Raw genomic sequence first — 24934 nt, 5'->3', positions numbered from 1 at the left:
TGGTAATAAAATAGAGTGATCGTGGTGATAAGCTGATAGTAGAGTAACCCCCCCCACCAAAATTCAGTTAATCCATAAGAAGTCAAAAAAAAAAGAGGAAAAGGGGAACAAAGGAGCATCGGAACAAGTACAAAACCATTAGCAAGATGTCACATTGGAACCCTGTCATGTCAATAATTATGTTAAATTTAAATAACCTAAATATGTAATTAAAAGGCAGAGATTGTCAGACCGAGTAAAGAAAGAAGACCCAACTGTATGCTGTCTGTAAGAATCCAGTTTTAAATATAATGCCAAAGATAGGTTAAAAGTAATGGGATGAAGATAGCTATTTTATGTGAACTCTGAGAAAGCTGAAGGAGTATTCTCAGACAACACAGACTTTAGAACAACGAAGATTATCAGAGATAAAGGGGAAATTTCATAACGTTTAAGGCATCAAGAGGCACAGCAGTCCTTAATGTTTTCACCCAGTAAAAAAGCTTCAAAAAGTATGAAGCAAAAACTGAGCTGAAAAAGTAGAAAATCAGTAAGGATATGAAAGGCTTGAACAACTCCCTCAGGTGGTTGTATCAAATCCACATGTTTAGAACTTTTCACCCAACAATAGCAGAGTGTATGTTTCTTTTCACATGGAGCAGTCACTGAGATAGACCATGTGTTGCATTATAAAAATAAATCTCAACACATAAAAATGGATTGAAATTATAAAAGTTATGTTCTCTGACCACAGTGAAACCAAGTTACAAATGAATAGTAGGAACTAACATATTTCTAACTAACTTATGTGTCGGCAAGTGATAAATTAAAATATTTTGAACTGGATGAAAATGAAACTACAACATATCAAAATCTGTGGGATGCAGCAAAGTCAGTGCTTACAGGGAAGTGTATGGCTTTAAATGCTTTATTAAAAGAAAAATGTCTAAAATTAACAATATAAGTTTTTATGGTAAGAAGCTAGACAAAGAAGACCATAAACGCCTGAAGTAAGATAAAGGAAAAATAAAGGTAAGAGCAGAAATTAAAAAAAAAAAAAGCCATTGAAACCAAAAACTAGTTCTTGGGGAAAAAAGTAAACAAAACTGATAAACCTCTAGCTAGACTTATCCAGAAAAGAAGGGAGAAAACATAAATTATCGGCATCAGGAGTAAAAGAGGAGATGTACTACATATCCTATAAACATTAAAAGGATAACGTAGGAATATTAACAACAACTTTATGCCAGTAAATTGAAAAATTAGATGAAATAGACAAATTCCTTGAAAGACACAAACTGCCAAAACTGAATCAAGAAGAAATAGAAGATCTTAATACTCTTATGTCCTTTTAAGAAAACATATTTGTAATTAAATACCTTCCCACGAATTGTTCTCTATCTGGACTGCAGTGATGGTAACATGAACCCCCACGTGATAAAATGGTATAAAACTGTATAAACAGGTGAGCCAATGTCGTTTTTCTTGTTTCGATATTGTACTTTATTTATGTAAGATATAAGCATTGGGGGAAAATGGGTGAAGGGTACTTGGGACCTTTCCGTACTAACTTTGCAGTTTCCTGTAAATCTATAATTATTTCAGAATAAGAATCCTTCCCACAAAGAAAATTCCAGACCCTGCTGATTTCACCAGTGAATTCTATCAAATTTTATTTTAACAAAAAAAACCTGTTGCCGTTGAGTCGGTTCCGACTCATAGCGACCCTATAGGACAGAGTAGAACTGCCCCGTAGAGCTTCCAGGGAGAACGTGGTGGATTTGAACTGCTGACATTTTGGTTAGCAGCCATAGTTCTTAACCACTATGCTACCAGGGTATCCCAAACCTTTATTAAAAAAGACAAAAAAAACCTTTATAGAGGAAATAATTCTAATCCTATACGAAGTCTTTCAGAAAACAGGAGAAAAAGTAGATGTCCCGATTAATTTTATGAGAGCAACATTGCCCTGATGCCAAAACCAAAGACATTACAAAAAACGAAACTACTGACTAATATTCACTATGAATACATATGCAGACTTAAAAGAAGAAATTGTCAAATTGGATCCAACAATGTATAAAATTGAGAGCCCACCATGACCAAGTGTGATTTATTCCAAGACTGCAGGATTAAAATTTACCTCATGATAAATGGAGAAAATACTGAAGTTGTCAAGGATTTGATTTTACTTGGATCTACAGTCAATGCCCATGGAAACAGCAGTCAAGAAATCAAACAACGTATTGCACTGGGCAAATCTGCTGCAAAAAACTTCTTTAAAGTGTTAAAAAGCAAAGATGTGGCTTTGAGGATTTAAGATGCACCTGACTCAAGCCATGGTATTTTTCAGTCATCTGATATGCATGCAAAAGCTGGACAATGAATAAAGAAGACCGAAGAAGAAATGATGCGTTTGAATTACAGCGTTGGCGACGAATATCGCATACGCCATGGACTGACAGAAGAATGAACAAGTCTGTCTTGGAAGAAATACAGACTGAACGCTCCTTAGAAGCGAGGATGGTGAGACTTCGTCTCATGTACGTTGGACATGTTATCAGGAGGGACTTCATGCTTGGTAAAGCAGAGGGTCAGCAAAAAAGAGAGAGACCTCCAGTGAGATGGACTGACACGGTGGCAGCAACAATGGGCTCAAACATAGCAAAGATTGTGAGGATGGCGCAGGACCAGGCAGTGTTTTGTTCTGTGGTACGTAGGGTCGCTATGAGTTGGAGCCAACTGGATGGCACCTAACAACAACAACAGAATAAAGGAGGAAAAAGCAATGCCTTTGACAAAATTTCAGACCAATTCATTGAAAAACTCCCAGCAAGATAGAAATAGAAGGGACCTTCTTCAGCCTGATAAAGGCATCTATGAAAAATCTCCAGCTAACATCTTACTTAATTGAAAGACTAACTGCTTCCCTCTGGAATCACAGCAAAGAGGCTCACTCTCACCACTTTGTTTATTTTGGTGGTGCTCCCACCAGTGCAATAAGGCCAAAAAAGAAAAGAAATTTGTGCAGATTGGAAAGGGAGAAATAAAACTCTTTATGTACTGCTGACAGGATCATTTACTTAGAAAGTTCTAGGGAATCAACAAAAATTGACTTGAATTTAGCAGGGTCATAGGATACAAGGTCACCATACAAAAATCAATTGTATATCTAGATACCAGCAGTAAGCAATTGGAAATTGAAGTACTTATTAATAAAATGTGTACAAGACCCCTACAATAAAAACCGTAAGATATTGCTGAGAGAAATTAAAGAAGTAATGAGTGAAAATTGCATCATATTCATGGACTGGAAGACTCAATACTGTTAATCTCAGTTCTCCCACAATCCCAATTAAAATCCCAGCAGCCTTTTTTGTTGAAATCAACAAGATAATTCTAAAGTTTCTATGGAAATGCAAAGGAACCAGAATAGCCAGAGCTTCTGGGAGGTGGAATAGACAGTGTCCAAAAATAGCCACTTGATTTTCAACAAAGATAATTCAGTCGGAGAGGGGGTAGTCTTTTCAACAAAGGATGCTGGAACGACTAGATTTCCACAGGGAAAAAAATAAACCTCAATCCTTACCTCATGGCATATGCAAAGATTAGCTAGAAACCAACCGTAGATCTAAGTGTAAAAGCTAAAACTGTAAACTTCTAGATGAAAACATTAGAGAAAACCTTCATGATCTTCGATTGGGCAAAAATTTATTTAGGACACACAAAAAGCACAAATCATGAAAGAAAACTGATAAATTGAGCCTCAACATTTTTTAAAACTTCTCTTTGAAAGATTTTAAGAACATGAAACGGCAAGCTATGGACTGGGAAGAATCTATTTGCAATACACTTATCCGACAGAAGACTCGTGCACAATAACAAGAAGATGAACAACCCAATAAATAATAGGCAAAAGATTTGAACAGGCCCTCCCCAAGAGAAGATACACGAATGGCCAGTGAGCACATGAAAAGACTCTCAACATCATTAATCACTCCCACCCACTTTAGTCACTAGGGAAATGGAAATTACACCCATGGTAAGATTCCGGTACACACCCTTTAGATTGGCTAAAGTTAAACAGACTGAGGTTACCAAGTGTTGGGGAGGATGTGGGGAAGCTGGAATTCTCACATCTCTGCTGGGAATGTAAAGTGAGTAGCAAGAAGTTAGCTAGATGATGAAAGGGGTTAGGGAAATGCTGAGGAAATGAAGTGTGAGAAAAAACAGCCAGTAAACAGGCGCTCCACATGGGGTTAAGTTTGGTGGTGGTTGAGCGTTGCATCGAGGTGGCAGGAGATGAAGCAGAAGAACTGAACGGCTTTCTGTGTTTGTGGTGGGTGCTTCTGGCTGTGTGTAGAGGGGTGTGTGTATGCGTCTGGAGATGAGGAAGCCAGGGATAAAGCTGGTGCAGTAGTGGTGAGTTGAGAAGACAGGCTTGCCCTGAGGCACTGGTAGCAGTATGGTTATCAGGGTGGTGACAGAATGAGATTTGGAACCAGGACATAAGCCCCAATAAACCAACAGTAGGAGCCCGTCCATATTTTGTTTGGGGACATGTCTTTGTATTTAGTTAATAGGTATGATATTTTTAAGAATTCTCTTTAAACAAAATAATGAAACCACACTCAGAATACCAGGTGAGTGGTTACCAGGAGTCAGTGATATGGGGGGTAGGAAAGGAGGAGAGAGGGTGTGGCCGTAAAAGGGCCACAGGAGGGATCCTTGTGGTGATGGAAGGTTCTGTGTGTTGATTGCATCAATGACAGTATCCTGGTTGTGAGGTTGTGTTAACATTTTTACAAGATGTTACCATCCAGGAAAACTGGGTAAGGGGTAAACAGGGTCTTCTCTGTATTGTTTCTTAAAACTATATGTGAATCTGCAATTTTCTCAAAATAAGTTTAATTTTTAGAAAGTATACTGATCATATTATATTCCTGTATTGTGTGTGTGTTACAGCCTTACTGTAGTGGTGTAGAATGAATTATACAAATTCAGAACCAAATACTTCCTTTTCAGCAGTTTCTTTATGAGTTATAGCTCTAGATATAACCTGACTTTGACACTGTTTATCTTTTGATTTCAGAGACATTCCATAAGTGGACCAATCGCGACGTCCAAACCTCTAACAGCCCTGACGGATAAGAGACCAAACTATGGGGAAATCCCTGTTCAAGGTATACTTCACTTTCAATTTGTGGAAACTGCACCCAAGATACAACAGTATTTCATGCTTTCTGTAATTTTTGGGTTGTTGTGGCTTTTTGGCTAATTAAAGTGTTATTTTCTTTGCTTTTGGCATTACTTAAACCAACCTGGTGTACATCTTTATTAGAAGCTCGCTAATAATGCATCTTAATTGTTGTTGTTAGTGACTTACTTATTTCACTCAGCATAATGATTTCAGGGTTCATCCATGTAAATAGCATGTATTAGGACTTCATTTCTCTCTACGGCTGAATAAGATTCCCTTGTATGGGTGGACCACTTTGTGTTTGTCCATCCATCTGTCGAAGGACATATAGGTTGTTTTCCCCCTTTTGACTATTATGAGCAATACTGCTACGAATATGGGTGTACAAGTATCTGTTTGCGTTCCTGATTTCAGTTCTGTTGGGTCTATACCTAGGGGTGGAATTGCTGGGCCGTATGGTAATTCTAGGAGCCTGGGTAGTACAAGCAGTTTGGGGTCAGCTGCTAACCTAAAGGTTGGTTGTTTGAACTAACGCAGCAGCTCTGTGGAAGAGAGACCTGGCAGACTGCCTTTGTATAGATTATAGCCAAGAAAACCCTATAGAGCAGTTCTTTTCTGCAACACATGGGGTCACCATGAGTCTGGGCCAACTTGAGAACAGCTAACATGGTAACAACAACAATGGTGATTCTGTGTAACTTTTTAATAAACCGCCAAACTTTTCTCCAGTGGCTATACCATTTTGCATTCCTACCAGCAGTGGATGGAGGTTCCAGTTTCTTCACCTCCTGGCCAACACCTGTTGTTTTCTTTCTGTTTTTTTTAAATCATGGTCATCCTAGTGGGGGTAAAGTCATATCTCATGGTGGTTTTGATTTGTTTTCCCTAAAGATTAATGATGTTGACCATCTTTTCATGTACGTATTGGCCCTTTGTATTTCTTTGGAGAACTGTCTCTTCAAATCTTTTACCCATTTTTTGATTCAGTTGTTTTGTCTTTTTGTTGTTAAGTAGCAGTTCTTTTTATATTCTGGATATTAAACGCTCATCAGATATGTGGTTACCTCAATTTTTTCCCCAATCACCCTGATCTCTATTTTATTGAGAAAGTCCTGTGATGAACAGAACTTTTTAACTTTGTTGAAGTCTAATTTATCTAATTTTTTCTTTTGTGGCTTGTGCTTTTGGTGTCATATCTTAGAATCCATTGTTAAAAGCTAGCTCTCGAAGCATTACCCCTGTTTTCAGAGAAAAGGCCAGAGTTCTCTCAATTTCCTCAAGACCCTCCCCAGCCTGGCCTCAGTTACGGTTCTTGCCTCATCTTCTCTCTCGCCCACTCTGCTCAACGCCAGGGGCTCCTTTTTGGTCCCCTGGCACTCGGCTCACTCATGACTCAGGAACTGGGCCCTGCCTTCCCTTCTGCTCGAGCTCTTCCTGGATGTCCACACGACTCACTCCTAGTCTCCTTCAAGATGTTGTTCAAGTCCCCTCCTTTGGGAGGCCTCCCTAGCATCCTGTTTAAAATTGTAAGCCACTCCCACTTAACCTTAGTACTTACACCGCTTCTAACACACTGTGATGGTTAAGGTTGTGTGTCAATGTGGCTGGGCCATGATTCTCAGTGGTTTGGCAGTTGTATGATGTGATCACTTCCATGATGAGATTTGATATAATGTGTTCACCGCCACAATGGGATCTGCTGTAAGTAGCCAGTCCGTTGCAAGGCAACCAAAGTCTGCAGAATTTTGTTTAGCTGCCAACAGATAGCTGTTAGAAAGAATCAGTACAGGTTGTGTCCTAAACCAAACCAAACCCAATCCATTGCCATCGAGTTGATTCAGACTCATAGTGACCCTATAGAACAAGAATAGAACTGCCCCATAGGGTTTCTAAGGAGTGGCTGGTGGATTTGAACTGCCGACCTTTTAGTTAGCAGCCGAACTCTTAACCACTGTGCCACCAGGGCTTCAGGTTGTGTCCTGGGGATCCTAGAAAAGCTGCTTGCACTGAGGACAAAAACCTAGAAGTGGAATTGCTGGGTCATATGGTAATTCTAGGAGCCTGGGTGGCGCAAGTGGTTTGTTCAGGGATTCAGGAGTATTCTCTGTGCTGCCTGTCATGTGGTCCTGAGTTCTATAATGAAGTCAGCCTTGGACCTGCAGTCTGTGCCAAGTACAGTCAGAACCAGGAGCTCTATATGAGCATGTTTGAGAATATGTGTAAAACTCTCTGCCCAGGTCTCGAAACCTTGAGTGGAACCTGGCCGCAGTGGTGTGACAGAGAGTGCTGTGGGAGAGACCCTACCTGGAGAGCATTAAGGTGACCCTGAGACACCAGAGACTACTGAGTTCCCATGCCCCAATGGCCTTGGAGAAGGGTAGCGATGCTGCAGTAAAAAGTGACTCAGGGCGTTACCAACCCTCCTGAGGCCAAGCTAAAGCAGATCTTGGGGACCTTCTCCCCTTTCTGCTACCTTCTTGACTCATCTTGGTCAGATCACGGTGGGGCAAGGTTTACCTGGGACAACCAGCAACTTAAGCTTATGCTGAGGCTTACCTGCATCTTATTAAAATACAGAGCCCTGAGCTTTACCCCAGATCTACCGACTGCACTTTCCAGGAAAGGGAGCTTGGAAGTTTCATTTTTACATAAGCTTCTGAGGTGATTGTTAGCAAAGGACAAATTTGGGAAACTGGGCAAAAATTACCTTTGGCTTTTGTGAATGGGAGTGGGAAATGGAGGGTCTCTGGGCCCAGGTTTTTGAAGACACAGATTAAATATGTAAGGTTTTCCAGGGCTTTCCTGAATTAAACCTTTTCCTGGCTCTCCTCATTTTTTTTTTATCTGATAATCTATCAAACAGTAATGCCACTGGACGTTGTGTGTGTGCAGTCAGCCTGTGTTGATGCTGGTCTGACTCATCATTGCGATCTGTTATGATGCCTTAATGAGGCGTTGTTGAAAAAGTACAAATACAGGAGAGAGAGGGAAACACATTGAGGTTAATTTTTCTCCAGGAAGTTGTTGGTAGTGTGGTCTTTTATCTTCAGCAGTCATTAGGGGGAAAAACCATTTGCAAAACTAAGAACAGCCCAGTAATTTTTTTATCATAAAAAGTCACTGTGGTTGTCAAAACTGTGATAAGACAGTAGGATTTTCAAGCTCTGTCTTGAATTACTTTTCTTCCTGGATTGTCTCTTTTATCTTGGCATGAACCAAGAAACTTACAGTCTGTTATTTGCATTTTGGAAGTTTTAGTGGCTTTATTACCGAAATGTAAAAAGATGCTGCCTCTTGGCCTGCTTATACTTAAGAGACTCCCCCCGCCTCCCGTAAGGGCTTAAAAATAGAGGATTTTTTGGGCGGTGGGGTGGGGGGGCATATATTTTAGCATCATGCCTAGATGTTAGTTTCAGGAAAATGTTTCAGACCAGAGAAATCTTGTTATGAATGCACTGATCAAACACTCTTTTGTTGGTATTGTCCGTGATTGAATTAATGGCGAGGTTCATAATTGATACCACTTCAGTAAACCGTCATAGAAGGTGAATTAGCACTGTGGATACAGGCAGTTGAAAAGGGTTTTTACTGTCCCAGTTGCACAGAGATCTTAGGAGGCCCAAAACGTTGAGCAAAACCTCAGCTCGATGTAGGGACTGATTGGAGGTGCCAGGGATTACCCAACTGTCAGTGTCAAGTTGTGGAATGTCATGTTGTCTCTGTAATCAATTCAGACGTGTAAGTATCTTAGAAAACAGATTGGTCCCAGTGTAGTTATGTTCTTTAAAGAAATTAATACCAAGTTTTTATTTGGTAAGTTGTATTACTTGAGGCTGGAGATTTAAAAATTCTTAAAAACTCAGTATATTGAAAAAAAAAAATCTATATGGGAAAAGTATGTATAATAATCTTGGAAGTATTTATTTCAATCCTCCTTATTTTAAACTTTTATTTAATTTAAATTAAGAAATCCTAATTTTATAGATATTTAATTTATTCTTTGGTTTATTATCTAATACTATTGTTCATCTTGTTGCTCTAGTTATTCCAGCTCTGGCCATTGGGAGCCCTGTCACATTGTGTCCTGTGTGTTTTTTTTTTAACACTTCATTACTTTGTGGTACCACAAGATGATCTAGACTCATCTTTTAGCCCCCTCTCACATTCTACTTGATTTTTTTTTTTTTTAAGTCACATACAGTAAAATCCTGGTGGTACGATGGTTAAGTGCTCAGCTGCTGACTGAAAGTTGATGGTTCAAACCCACACAGCAGCTCCAGGCAAGAAAGACCTGGTGATCTGCCCCCATAAAGGTTATAGCCTAGAAGACCCTACGGGGCAGTTCTGCTCTGTCATATGGGGTTGCTATGAGTCAAAAATCAACTCAGTGGCATCTAACAACAACAAAAATTCACTCTTTGTGGTGTACATTTCTATGGGTTTTGACAAATGCAGAGTCATTTATCAATCACAGTTCCATATAGAACAGCTCCATCACCACAAAAATCCCTCTTTATGGTGAACGCATCCCTCACAGTGCAACCCCTGGCAACCACTGATGTTTTCAATCCCTACTGTTGTGCCTTTTCCAGAGTGTCATATAAATGAAATCATATAATATATAGACTTTTAAGTTTGGGCTCTCTCACTTAGCAAAATGCATTTATTTTGTTGTTACTGGGTAGAGTGTTTTATAAACGTCAGTTAGACCTGGTTGGCTGAGAGCCTACGTCCTTACTGATTTTCTGTCAATTTGTTCCATCAATTACTAAGAGAAGAGTGTTCAAGTCTCTAATTATGGATTTGTCTTACATCTTCTTTCAGTTCTATTGGTTTTTGCCTCGTCTGTGTTGAAGCTCTGCTGTTAGGCACATACACATTTAGAATTGCTGTGTGTTCTAGAGAATTGAGCCATTTATCAGTATGTAATGTTCCTCCTCTTTATCACTGGTAATATTTGTTCTAAAGTCTATCTGATATTGATATAGCTACTCAGACTGTCTTTTGGTTAATGCTTGCATGGTGTATCTTTTTTCCATCCTTTTAAATGTGTTTATGTCTTTATATTTAAATTGGGTTTCTTGTAGTGTATATAATTTGGTCTTGCTTTTTTATTTAACCTTAAAATATCTGTCTTTTTAACTGGCAGATTTAGACCATTTGCGTTTAATGTGATTATCAATATAGTCAGATTAAAACCTACCGTGTTGCTAAGTATTTTCTATTTGATCATCTAGTCTATTTCTTTTTTCCTCTTTTTCTGCCTTTGCTTGGATTTATTGACTTTTTTAATTCTATTTTATCTCCTTGACTTACTACTAATATCCCTTTAAAAACTTTTTTTGTAGTGGTTGCTCTATGGCAGTGTTTCTCAATCTTGACATCTTGGGCCAAATAATTCTTTGTTGTGGGGGACTGTTTTATGTACTGTAGGATGTTCAGTGCATCTCTGGCTTCTACCCACTTGATGCCAATAGCAACCCCCCACCCAGGTGTAACAAGCAAAAATGCCTATAGACACTATCATGTGTCCTCATGGGGGCAAAATTTACCCTGGTAAGAACCATTGCCCTAGGGTTTACAATATACAACTTTAATTCATCAAAGTCTATGCTCAGCTGTTAACTGAAGGTCCAAGGTTCACATCTACCCAGAGATGCCTCGGAAGTAAGGCTTGCCAGTCTGCTTTCAAAAATCATCCATTGAAAAGTCTATGAAGCACTGTTCTACTCTGATACACATGGGGTCACCCCCATGTTATCTTTTAGCGTAGTTAAAAAAGAAAAAACACAAATCTTTATTCATTTCTTTTATTCCATTTCCTCGTGCTCTTCATTTCTTCATGTAGATCTAAGTTTCTGCTTGAGGAACTTCTCTTAATATTTCTGATAGAAGTTGGTCTGGTGGCAGTAAATTCTCACTGTTTTTGTCTGAGAAAGTTTTAATTTTTCTTCATTTTTAAAGATATTTTTCTGGGTATAGTATTCAGGGTAGACAGTTTTTTCATTCAGCACTTTAAAGATACCAGTCTACTGTCTTCTGGTTTATATGATTTCTGATGTGAAGTCAGCTGTAATTTTTACCTTTGGCCCCCTATGTGTACCTCTTCTTTTTTTTTTTTTTTTGGTTCCTCTTGGCTGTCTTCAAGATTTTGTCTTTGTCTTTTGTTTTAAGCAGTTTGAATTTTATATGCTTTGAGGTGTGTGTGTGTTGTTTTGGTTTTTGTGTTTTATCCTGCTTGGTGTTCTCTGAGCCTCTTGAATCTGTGATTTGGTGTCTGTCATTAATTTTGGAAATTTATTGGCCATTATTTCTTTAAATATTCTGTCTCACTCTTACTAACTCTCTTCTTTCTTCTTCCTTCTTCCTTCCTTCTCCCTTCTCTACCTTCCTCCCTTCTCCTTCCTCCTCCTCCTCCTCCTCCTTCTTTCCAGTTACACACGTTATACCATTTGATATTGTTCCAGAGATTCTGAATTACATGTTGTTTTTGTGTTTCAGTTTGGGTAATTTCTGCTACCCTGTTTCAAGTTTGCCAGTTTCTTCCTTGCTTGTGTGAAATCTGCTGATAAGCCTGCTGAAGGCTTTCATCTTATCAGTTACAATAGTACCCCCTTAGCTGCAGTTTCACTTCTGCGGTTTCAGTTATCTGCTGTTAGCAGTGTTCATGTTCAACTAACCCTTATTTTACTTAACAATGGCCGCAAAACACGAGAGTAGTGATGCTGGCAATTTAGATATGCCGTAGAGAAGCCACAAAGTGCCTCTATTTTAATATTGGTTACTGTTTTTAATCTCTCACTTTGCCTAATTTATAATAAAACTTCATCATAGGTTTGTGTGTATAGGGAAAAACGTAGTATATAGCAGGGTTCAGCACTATCTGCAGTTTCAGGCATTCACTGGCGGTCTTGGAACGTCTTCCCTGCAAATAAGTGGGAATTACTGTACAATATTTTTCATTTCTAGCATTTTCATTTGAGTCTCATAATTCCCATCTCTCTGCTAAAAGTACCCATCTAATCTTGTATGTTGTCTGCCTTTTCCATTAGAGACTTTTACATATTAATCATGGTTATTTTAAATGCCCTTTCCGATAGTTCCAACATTTGTGTCATATCTGAGACTAGTTTTACTGATTACTTTCTGTGGTGGTATAGTGTTGTTGTTGTTGTTGTTTTGCTTTGCTTTTTGTATATTTCATAACTCTGTTAAAAGCTAGACGCCTGAAGTAGGACAGTAGTGATTGGTTTTATGCCCTGAAATATGGGTATCTCTTTACTTCTGCTAGGTCTGCAATGTAGGAGTATGAGTTAATCTACTCAGAAGCTGGGTTATTTTGCCCTTTATTCAACTCCTTAGAACCTGAGTGCTTGTGGAGTTCAGAGATCCCCAAGGGATTTGGGTAGAGTTTCATACAGAATTTCCCATTGCTGTCAAGTTAATTCTGACTTCATAATGACCCTATTTTGTCCAGTCCCTGCAAGGTGCATAAAATAGAGAAATCACAGGGCAGACTGTGGCCCAACCAGTTATTTTTAGCAGAACCACAAACCTAGGACCAGAAAGGCCACGTATAAAGAGAAACCCATTGCACTGCAGGAAACAATAAAGGGACAACTATCTGTACCTATTTATTTCTAAAGTAAGAGCATTAGAGTCAAGTATCAACCTAGTCCGCTTATGCTATCTCCAGCTGTCTGTAGGAAATGAACAGACTATATCTCTGTTTAGATTTATCCCTCTCTCTGGGCTTGGGCTTTCTCAGATGTTATTAGCCTCATGCTGTTGATTATCTCCTTCTCCTGTATCTTCAACTTTACTCACTCTACTGGCTTTCTTCTTTCAGCATTTAAAAATGCTCAAATCTTACTTATGTTAACAACAACAAAAAAAAAATACAAAAAACTTGCTCTTCCCGTCTCCTACAGGTACTACACTTTCTGTATTCACTTCAGAGTTTTCATCTGAACTTCTGACCTCTCTAATTGCTTCCCAGCACATCTCACAGAGTTTCAAATTTAATGTGTCCATATCTCTTTTCCTCTCATAATACTCATCACCTTTCTTATCTTTGTACCTGTCACCTTTCCTCTTATCTCTCATCAAATTGGTCCGCAAGTCTTTTATTTCTACCTCATTAGAGTGCTGTTGAATGGATTTGCTCCTTTCACCTTTACTGGTACCACCCAAATCCAGGACACCATCATCTCCATTATATAACTGGTCATCCTGTGGGTACTGTTACCCCTCTCCAGTCCACTGCAGCCAGAGGAATTTTAATTTGATAAAGCCTCCTGACTCCCCATTGCCAACAGGATAAAGTCCAGACTTCTGAACTTGGCCTATGTTGTCTGCATGGTTTGCTCTTGCATGATCTAGTCCTCCCAGCTGACCTGTGCAGCCTCACCTGCTGTACGCCGAGCACCACTATTCTGAATTTCTCCTGGCATACTTTGGACACTCAGCCTGGAACACCCTTCCCCTCTAGACTCTCCTTTGCCTATATATAAACTATTATCCTTCTAGACCCATCTTAGAGGTTGTTTCCTGAAGAGGCCTTTCTGGACCCCCCTGCAAGACCAGGTCACACCCCTCTGCTGTGTCGTCAGAGTCCCTTGTCCTTTCCTAGCTTCCTTCATTTGTAATGAGTTTTTAACGTCTGGCTTCAACTCTAGACTGCATGATGGCAAGTGTCCTTTCTCCTTTCTGCCCTCTGTGACCTTTGCACCAAGCCAGGTGCCTGGCAAGGAGTGTACACCCAGATGGTTTTTGTTTAATGAGTGGATTAAAGGGCAGAATAGCTCCACATGCCCTGTGTCTTAACCACAGAAGGATTTCATTATTTTCTAACTCTGACGGTTGCCTGTGTACTTCTGCTCTTATTATTGTGGCAGTGGAATGGAATCTGTTCCTGCAGGATATGATCTCTCCTGTCTGCTGCACTTGATTGTAATACATTAACCTTATTTCCTGAAGAATTAAACTGACAGTTTGATGTGAAGATAGAAACCAGCCGTTCATTGCAGTAGTAAATGAACATACATTCTTACTGTGACAGGTACCTCTGGTCACATTCATTCTTGCAGGGAAAGTTTGGCAGCAGATTTATGTTGTGGCTATTGAATGTTACAACAAATAATTTTGAAAAGAATAACCTATTGGGGCTTTCAGTACATTTTTGTACATTTTCAGAAAGTAGGCGCTGAGCTATGCTGGCGGCTCTCTGCCAAGTTGAGATCAACTTGGACCCTTGGGCTTGCAATATTAAATAGTTTTAAATAGATGTTGAGCTAAAGTCTCAGCAGTAAATGTCATGGGTTTTATTTTCAATTGCATGCCTGTAGTGTGTGCTGTGAACAAAAAAAAATTAAATCAGGCACCTTAGAAACAGGTTTTGTGTGGGGAATGACTGGGGCTTATGCATATGTCCATCACCGACTGTCTTAGGCTGGGCTCTGTAGAGGTGCAAAACCAGTGAAGCGTGTATGTAAATATATATAGAGAGATTTATTTCAAGGAAATGGCTCACACAGCTGTGGAGGCTGGCAAGTCCCAAATCTGTGGGTCAGGAATCAGGCTGGAAGTTTCTCTTGACTCGTGTGGTTGAGGGGCTGACGAACCCAAAATTAGCAGGTCAGATGGCAGGCTGCTAGCTCACATCCCAAGAGCCTGAGGTCAGATGATGACGAGTCGGATGCAGGATTGAGAGAGAGAGAGACAGTGACAGCGTTTTGCCAGAACATCCATATATATTGGATGCAGGCCACACCTCCAAGGAAACTCCCCTTATATCAGATCACAAAATGGAGGAAAATTACATAATTTGGAGAGTCATGGGCTAGCCAAGTTGACACATAACTTTAACCATCACAGGCAACCCTTGTCAACTTGGCACCCGTACATATCTCTTTAAACCATACATAATCTTTAAATAAAGACAATTATAAAGTCATACTTGTGCCTAACATGATACAACTAACGTGGGCACAGTCAAAAATGTACTAGCACCTTTTACAGCTTGTATTTTACAACTGATGGGATAAGATAGAAAAAACCAAAAATGTTTTATGTATATGCACACACACACACACATAATAAGTCTAGGCAAATACTCATAAGAATTACAGTCCTTGTTCTGCAATTGGTCACATGATCATAACTGGTATTTAGAACTACCTTCTTCTACCACCCATTCCATATTCCGTTTGCACTCAGCAAGTACCTCAGCTGGTTATAGCTCTTTGCGTGGTGGGGTGACCCAAACCTTTATTCCTGAAGGGTGTGGGCCATTAGCAGTCACGTTGGAATTGGGTTGCTGTAGTTTTCCATTGACTTTAATCACAGCATGTGTCTTAGGCTAGGTTCTGTAGAGAATTAAAACCAGTAAAGTGTATAAATATATATACAGAGAGAAAGATTGATATCACGGAAATGGCTCACACGGCTGTAGAGGCTAGAAGGTCCCAAGTCTTTGGGTGAGGATAGAGGCTTCTCCTTATTCACGTGGCCTCAAAGGCTGGCAAACCCACGATCAACAGGTCAGAGAGCAGGGCTCTTGCTCACAGGCCACAAAGATCGACAAATCCCAAGGGCGACAGGCAAGACCGCAGGTAAGCTGCTAGTTCAAGTCCCAAGAACCAAAGGTCACATGAACAGGAGCTAGCTACAAGATCCAGAGTGACTGAAAGCCCACGAGCCTTTCCAGAATGTCTACTTATATTCAATGCAAGCCACACCCCCGAGGAAACTCCCTTTCAACTGATTGGCAACTCACAGCAGATCCCATCATGGAGGTGATCACATTATATCAAATCTTATCATGGAAGTGATTACAGCATCATACAACTGCCAAAATGCAGAGAATCACGTCCCAGCCATGTTGACACAGAGCCTTGTCAACTTGGTACCTGTACACATCTCCTTAAACCATAGATAATCTCTGAATAAAGACCATTAGAAAGCATACCTGTGCCTAACATGATACAGTAAACACACATACAACCAAAAACGCAATAGCCCTGTTTACATCTTATATTTTATGTGAAGAAAACAAAAATATCTGATGCACACATACAAAGCAGAAATACTTGAAACAGTTACAGTCCTCGTTTCTGCATCTGGTATGCCTTCTTCCACCATGCATTCCGTATTCTCTTTGCCCTCAGCAAGCACCTCAGCTGGTCGTGGTTCTTTGCCTGGTGAAGTGACCCAAATCTTTGTTCCTGAAGGGTCTGGGCTGTTGGTAGACATGTTGAAATTGGGTTGCTGTAGTTTTCCGTTGAGTTTAATTACAGGGCATGGTAGTACTAAGAGACGCCCTAAGGGATCTTCTGCATTCCAGACATCCCCTTCTTCACCTCCATTATATAATATCAATCCAATTTCCTCTTGGTAATCAGGATCGATCACACCAGCCAGTATAGTAACTCCCTTCTTTGCCTGTTGATCCAGAGGCGTGAGGAACCCAAAGTGGCCAGGTGGCATTCTTAGCTTCCAGTTCAGTGGAATCAGCATTCATCATCTTGGAACTAAGATCTCTAGACCTGCAGGGCAAAGGGTTGCAGGGGCAGGAAGCAAAAATTTTGCAAGTGGGTCACTAGGAGTAATAGTCAGTGGCACCATTCCCATTTCCACCCCTGATTCCTGGACACATGAATTCTGGCTGTGGGAGAAACAGCACCATATATTGGACGCTGGTATGGAGCATATACAGCTTCCTGGAGAACATTGCCCCAAACCTGGGAGATATTGCCAGCTAGCTGGTGCCATAATTGTGTCTGTAGAAGGCCATTCCATTGTTGAGTCAAGCCAGCTGGTTGGGGACAATGGGGAACTTGCTAGACCAGTGAATTCATAAGCACAGGCCCATTGCCACACTTCATTTGCTGTGAAGTGAGTCCCTTGATCCAAGGCAGTGCTGTGTGGGGTACCATGACAGTGGATAAGGCATTCTGTGAGTACATGGATGGTAGTCTTAACAGAAGCATTGCGTGCAGGGAAGGCAAATCCATATCCAGAGTGAGCGTCTATTCCAGTAAGAACAAAATGCTGCCCTTTTCGTGTTGGAAGTAGTTCAGTGTAGCCAACCTGCCACCAGGTAGCTGGCTGACCACCTGGAGAAATGGTGCCATATTGGGAAGTCACCAGTGGCTGTAGCCAAGTCAGCCTTGGCGAGTAGAAGTCCATGTTGCTGTGCCCATGCATAATTGCCATCCCTGCCACCATGGCCACTTTATTCTTGAGCCTATTAGGAAACGACAGGAGTGGCTAGGGAAAGAGCATGACTGGTATCCACAGAATAGGTCACCCTATCCACTTGATTGTTAAAACCCTTCTCTGCCAAGACCACCCTTTGGTGAGCATTCATGTGAGAGACAAATATCTTTACTTCTTTGGCCCATTCAGAGAGGTTTACCCACGTACGTCTTCCTCATAACCTCCTTGTCTCTAGTTTTCCAATCATGTTCCTTCCAAGTCCCTGACCATCCAGACAAACCATTGGCTACAGCCCATGAATCAGTACACAGTCACACATCTGGCCATTTCTACTTCCAAGCAAAATGAACAGCCAGGTACACTGCTTGAGGTTCTGCCCATTGGGAATATTTCTCTTCACTGCCCTTCGGGTAGGTTCCATAAAGGGGCTGCAGTGCTGCTTTCCACTTTCAAGTGGTGCCTGCATATTGCGAGAATCATCTCAAAACCAGGTGCGAGGTTTCTCTTCCTCAGTCAGCTGACCAAAAGGAACTCCCCGTGAGGCCATAGGTGCAGACTGAGAGAGTGAAGGTAATGTGACAACAGTGGAGACCATGGACATTTGGGATGCTTCCTTATGTAACTCACTTGTGCCTTCAGGTTTTGCTTGAGCCCAATCTCGTATTTACCACTTCCATTTAATGATGGCGTATTGCTGAGCATGTCCAACTTTATGACTTTGTGGGTCAAACAACACCTAGTTCACGATGGGCAGCTCAGGCCACATGACGACTTGGTGGTCCGTGTTTAAGTGTTCAGTCTCTACTAAGACCCATTAATAACCTAAAAGCTGTTTCTCAAAAAGAGTTAGTTATCTGCAAGGGTGGCAGGGCTTTGCTCCAAAATTCTAAGGTTCAGTACTGTGTTTCACCAATAAGGTCCTGCCAGAGACTCCAAACATCATCTCTGTCTGTCACTGATTTTAAGGCACTATTGGATCAGCCAGATCATATGGTCCGATGGCACAGTGACTTGCACAGCCACTGAACCTGTTACAGAGCCTTCTCTTGTCCTGGGCTCCACTCAAAACTAATAGCTTTTTGAGTCACTTGATAAACAGGCGGGAATAGCAAACCCAAATGAGGGTTGTGTCGCCTCCAAAATCCAAAGAGGCCCTCCAGGCATTGTGCCTCCTTTTTAGTTGTTGGAGTGGCCAGATGTAACAACTTATCTGTCCCTTTAGAAGGACTACCTAAACATGCCCCACACCACTGGACCCCTAGAAATTTCACTTGAGTTGCAAGGCCCCCGAATTTTTGTGGGATTAATTTCTCACCCTCTAGCGTGGAAGTGTCTTACCAATGAGTCTAGAGTCATTGATACTTTTTCCTAATTAGGTCCAATCAGCATAATGTCATCGATGTAATGGAACCCATGTGATATCCTATGGAAGGGAAAGACAGTCAAGATCCCTGCAAACTAAAATGGATTTGAACTGCCAACCTTTTGGTTAGCAGCCATAGCACTTAACCACTATGCGACCAGGGCTTCCAAAATATGACACAGGGCTGGAGAGTTGATATACTGCTGAGGTGGGACAATGAAAGTATATTGCTGGCCTTGCCAGCTGAAGGCAAACTGTTTCTGGTGGTCCTTCAAAACAGGTGTGGAGAAAAAGGCATTAGCCAGATCAATAACTGCATACCAGGTACCAGGAGATACATTAATTAGCTCAGGCAGTGAAACCACATCTGGAACATCAGCTGCAATTAGAGTTACCACCTGGTTAGGTTTTTGATAATCCACTGTCATTCTCCAGGATCCCTCTGTTTTTTTTGCATAGGCCAAAGAGGAGAGTTGAATGGGGATGTGGTGGCAATCACCACTCCTGTGTCCTTCAAGTCCTTAATGGTGGCAGTATTCTCTTCAGTCCCTCTAGGAATGTGGTATTGATTTTGGTTTACTATTTTCCTAGGTAGGGTCAGTTCTCATGGCTTCCACTTAGCTTTTCCTACCATAATAGCCCTTACTACACATGTCAAGTGTTTAGTGTGGGGATTCTACCAGTTTATGAGTATGTCTGTTCCAACTCTGTATTCTGGAATTGGGGAAATCACTGCAGGATGGGTTTGGGGACCCACTGGAACCACTGTGAGATGGACCTGAACTAAGACTCCAGTAATAACCTGACCTTCCATATGGAATGTGTTGGTAATTGCCTCCATGAACAACTACCTTCTTTGCCATGAGAACAGAAGAACTGGATGGTGGCAGGCTACCATTATTGAACATTTTGATCAAAGATTCCATAGAAGAATCCTGATCAAAAGGGGGAATATGCGAAACAGAATTGCAAATTTTAATGGATTCTAGACTTTCTGTAGCCGTATAGCCGCAGACTACATCTGTGGAAAGAGATGATGGAAAAAGCTCAATATCATCAGTGAGAACAAGGCCAGGGTCTGACTGTGGAACAGACCATCAGTTTGCTCATATGCAAGTTCAAGGTGAAACTGAAGAAAATCAGAGCAAGTCCACGAGAGCCAAAATATGACCTTGAGTATATCCCACCTGAATTTAGAGACCATCTCAAGAATAGATTTGACGCATTGAACACTAGTGACCGAAGTCCAGACGAGTTGTGGAATGACATCAAGGACATCATCCGTGAAGAAAGTAAGAGGTCATTGAAAAGACAGGAAAGAAAGAAAAGGCCAAGGTGGATGTCAGAGGAGACTCTGAAACTTGCTCTTGAACATCGAGGACTTAAAGCAAAAGGAAGAACTGAAGAAGTAAGAGAATCGAACAGAAGATTTCAAAGGGCCCTCGAGAAGACAAAGTAAAGTATTATAATAACATGTGCAAAGAGCTGGAGATGGAAAACCAAAAGGGAAGAACACCCTCATCATTTCTCAAGCTGAAAGAACTGAAGAAAAAATTCAAGCCTCGAGTTGTAATAGTGAAGGATTCCATGGGGAAAATATTAAACGATGCAGGAAGCATCAAAAGAAGATGGGAGGAATACACAGAGTCATTATACCAAAAAGAATTAGATGATGTTCAACCATTTCAAGAGGTGGCATATGATCAGGAACCAATGGTACTGAAGGAAGAAGTCCAAGCTGCTCTGAAGGCATTGGCGAAAAACAAGGCTCCAAGAATTGATGGAATATCAATGGAGATGTTTCAACAAACAGATGCAGCGCTGGAGGTGCTCACTTGTCTATGCCGAGAAATTTGGAAGACAGCTTCCTGGCCAACTGACTGGAAGAGATCCGTATTTATGCCTATTCCCAAGAAAGGTGATCCAACCGAATGTGGAAATCATAGAACAATATCATTAATATCACACACAAGCAAAATTTTGCTGAAGATCAAAAACTGCTGCAACAGTATATCGACAAGGAACTGCCAGAAATTCAGGCCGGTTTCAAAAGAGGACTTGGAACCAGGGATATCATTGCTGATGTCAGATGGATCCTGCCTGAAAGCAGAGAATACCAGAAGGATGTTTACCTGTGTCTTATTGACTATGCAAAGGCATTCGACTGTGTGGATCATAACAAATTATGGATAACATTGCAAAGAGCGGGAATTCCAGAACACTTAATTGTGCTCATGAGGAACCTTTACATAGATCAAGAGGCAGTTGTTCGGACAGAACAAGGGGATACTGTTTGTTTAAAGTCAGGAGGGGCATGCGTCAGGGTTGTATTCTTTCACCATACCTATTCAATCTGTATGTTGAGCCAATAATCCGAGAAGCTGGACTGTATGAAGAAGAACGGGGCATCAGGATTGGAGGAAGACTCATTAACAACCTACGTTATGCAGATGACACAACCTTGCTTGTTGAAAGTGAAGAGGACTTAAAGCACTTACTAATGAAGATCAAAGACCACAGCCTTCAGTATGGATTGCACCTCAACATAAAAAAAAAAAGAAAACAAAAATCCTCACAATTGGACCAATGAGCAACATCATGATAAATGGAGAAAAGATTGAAGTTGTCAAGGATTTCATTTTACTTGGATCGACAATCAACAGCCATGGAAGCAGCAGTCAAGAAATAAAAAGACGTATTGCATTGGGTAAATCTGCTGCAAAGGACCTCTTTAAAGCATTGAAGAGCAAAGAGATGTCACCTTGAAGACTAAGGTGCGCCTGACCCAAGACATGGTATTTTCAGTCGCATCATATGCATGTGAAAGCTGGATAATGAATAAGGAAGACTGAAGAAGAACTGACACCTTTGAATTGTGGTGTTGGCGAAGAATATTGAATATACCACAGACTGCCAAAAGAACGAACAAATTTGTCTTGGAAGAAGTACAATCAGAATGCTCCTTATAAGCAAGGATGGCGAGACTGCATCTTACATACTTTGGACATGTTGTCAGGAGGGATCAGTCCCTGGAGAAGGACATCATGCTTTTTTTTTTTTTTTTTTTATCACATACCCTTAATAGCCATTCTCACACGTACTCCCTAGTTTTCTGTTTGTATAAATTAGAAAAATCAAGAGTTCTTCCTCATGGGTCACACTTTATACTTCACCACTTAGGGTTCGCTGGGGCCTAAGTCTAGCTATAGGTGTAGAAGCAAAAATGTGGATGGTGTGGGTATGCCCTGGGGACATTCAGAAATGGCGCATAAGGTATCTTTGTCATTTAATGCCCCAGGTACTGCCCCAGGCGATATCTCAGACAAAGACTCTCCTGGCACAGCTGGGTTAATCTCATCAGATGGATGTAGTAGGTAATGAATTTCCTGGGGAGTGTGGCTTAACAGGCAAAGGCGAAGTAATCTCTTTAAATGGGAGTAACAGGGCTGGTTCTGTTGGCAGAAGTGATTCAGTGGCATTTTGCTGCTCAGTGTCCCCAGCTTACTGATCATCTGCCTATATGTCCCTATCCCAAGTTTCAAGATCCCATTTCTTCCCAATCAGTGCCCTCACTTTAACTTCAGACACCATTCGTGTTTGGGAATTCAATTAGCATTGTGATTCAGCCACTCTTATGATAAGACTCTGGGTTTGGTTTTCAGCAGTGTCAGCTTTGTTACTACAAAAAATAAGGCTTTCTTTCAGGGCACAAGTGGCAACTTTCAGGTCTTGTATGCAGTCATTGAACTGTGGCTCTGAAGCTTCGAGCTCATCCCTTTCTTTCACCACTTGTCTAGCAACAGTGGGATCAACTAACCAGATTCCTTATACTTCTGACAAAAGTGTAGAAAAGTATCAAATATGCATTCATCCAGAGCCTTGTCTATCACAAATATTTGATCCATTGGTGGTGATATTTTGTGTATTTCTGTTGCCACTTCACACCATGGATTTGCAGAGCCCTCTGTAGAGTCATGAGCACCTCTAAAATTAGCCAGACTTGAGAACTAATTCAGAAAACTCATCTTTATGATTTTACTCCTCTGGAACCACTCTCCGTACCAAATGTTTTAGGCTGAATTTTTCAGAGGCGCAAAACCAGTCAAAGTGTCTGTGTATGGTTTATATATATATGTGTGTGTATATATATGTTATTTCTAGGAGATGGCTCATGCAGTTGTGTGGAGGCTGGCAAGTCTCAAATCCGTGGGTCAGGCGTCAGGCTAGAGGCTTCTGCCGACTCACATGGTTGCAGGGCTACCAAACCCAAAATCTGCCTGTCAAATGGCTGGCTCATGTCCCAAGAGCCTGAGGTCACAGGATGTTGAGTCAGATGCAGGATCAAGAGAGAGAAAACTCTGCCAGAACATCCATATATATTGCATGCAAGCCACGCCCCCAAGGAAACTCCCCTTACATCAGATCACAAAATGGAGGATAATTTATAATACTGGGAACCATGGTCTAGCAAAGTTGACACATGACATTCATTAACCATCACACCAGCACTCCCTGTTTTGATTTCTTTGTCTTTGTAACTTCTGTTTTCATTTTCTTAATCTGCTATTGTTTTTGGAACGCTAAGATTTTAAGGAAATGATCACAGTTTCGTAATTATAGAATGGAGAATTTGATTTAAATGTTGACTTCTGTTTCCTGCTGTTTCCGTGTTCTGCTAACTTTGTTTTGTCTGTCAGACTGTGCATAATGTGCTCTTCCTGGAGGACAGATGGCAACTGCTGACAGGATTCAGGGTTCTGATTGATGCTCACAGTTAGCTTCTGCATAGAGGTGATATGTGTGCAAGATATGAAAGGTGCTCTGTCTTTTAGCTAGACGTTTCCTATCTTCATTCAGAAAGTAAGCTCACCCTTTCCACTCCCGTCCCTTCCAAAATGTATATAATTTTAACCAAGTGTTCTTCCCAATTTTAGAAAAGAAATTTCAGAAGAAAGATGTGCTATCCTTAAAAGATAATGTCATATTTTGACATCATGGTATTTCGAGAGGGAGTATTTTTAATATTGCAGCTCTTAAAAAGAAGTAGTAAATGACCTGTTTTGTTGGTATATGGTTAAAATATATATAAAAATATGTATGGTAAAAATATAAAATACATTCTTGCATACTTGGGGCTAACTGTCTTCCTCAGGTCCAGAGCTGGTGGTTTCCCTCAGGCTAGTCACACAGCCATACTGCACCAGGCGCTGGCCAAGCAGGAGACACCTGGTTTGTCCCTGTGCTTGCCTCCACATGTCCTGGCCTAAAGACAGCCTCTGGTCAGGCGTGTGGCCCTGTAAGAAGTGTGCAGGAAGGGAGGCTGCAGGGGACTCCCTGGTCTGTTTTGGGGGCGTGGTGGAGGAGCAGGTCCTCAAGAAGTGATGTTCAGGCTGAGACCTGAAGGGCAATCAAGACAGCCAACCAAGGAGGGGGTGGAAGAGAAGGGGCCTGGAAGCAGGGAACAGCATCTGCCTGTGCAAAAACAGTGCATGTTTAGAGAGCAAAGGAGGAGTGGAACAGGCGAGGCTGTGGACAAGAAGGCAGTGGTGGCATCTGTTGTGTTTGTGTCCTTCCCCAAATGCTCAGAAATGTGTGATGCCTTCTTGTTCCCTCAGACTAAAGTCCACATATAGGTAGTGAGGGTTCTTGTCCTTCAGCCTCATCCACCCTTACGCCCCTTTGCTGCTGTCCTTGAGGTTTTTCACATGCCGGGTATCTTAGCCACACTAGGATTTCTTACTATTTCCAATGTCTTCGTACTTTTGCTTTTGTTATTGTCTGGCTGAAACACCATTCCCACCCTCTTCTTTACTGGTAAGACCCAGTTTCATGTCTTATGTTTTTAAGCCTTCCCTGCCACCTGAAGGGCAAGTGAATGGCTTTGTCCTCTGGGCGCTCATAGCCCTTTATCATTCCATGGTTGTAATTCTCCTGTCCTGACTTGTCTGTGCTTGTAAATGTCCGTGACTTCCCCATGACCTGCAAGCCTGTCAGGGTAAAGCTTTATGTAGTTTGTAATTTTAGACCTAGATGAGACAGGGAATCTTTGATTTTGGTAGATAGAATTGCAGCAAAGAGGTAAGTGGCCATCAGTGATTTAGAAGTATTCATCTGTGCAGAATGTCTCACCCCTAGAAATAAAATATGAATGAAATATTGTTCTGGGTTCCCTG

The 24934-nt window shown here is 41.1% G+C and overlaps 1 protein-coding gene across 5 annotated transcripts in view; it reads left to right on the top strand.

Annotated features, from left to right (window-relative positions):
* Positions 1-24934, top strand: part of SPECC1L (sperm antigen with calponin homology and coiled-coil domains 1 like) — a 182963-nt gene that overhangs the window by 100295 nt on the left and 57734 nt on the right. For all 5 annotated transcript variants that reach the window (XM_049865402.1, XM_049865404.1, XM_049865406.1 and 2 more), the window contains exon 10: positions 5072-5162. In XM_049865402.1, the coding sequence (XP_049721359.1) occupies positions 5072-5162 (91 nt within the window). The remainder of the gene's footprint in view (positions 1-5071; positions 5163-24934) is intronic.

Source organism: Elephas maximus, chromosome 22, assembly GCF_024166365.1.
Source record: "Elephas maximus indicus isolate mEleMax1 chromosome 22, mEleMax1 primary haplotype, whole genome shotgun sequence".
Classification (NCBI taxonomy): domain Eukaryota; kingdom Metazoa; phylum Chordata; class Mammalia; order Proboscidea; family Elephantidae; genus Elephas; species Elephas maximus.
The sequence above is the reverse complement of the archived record's forward strand: the minus strand, read 5'-3'. Positions and strand labels throughout refer to the sequence as shown.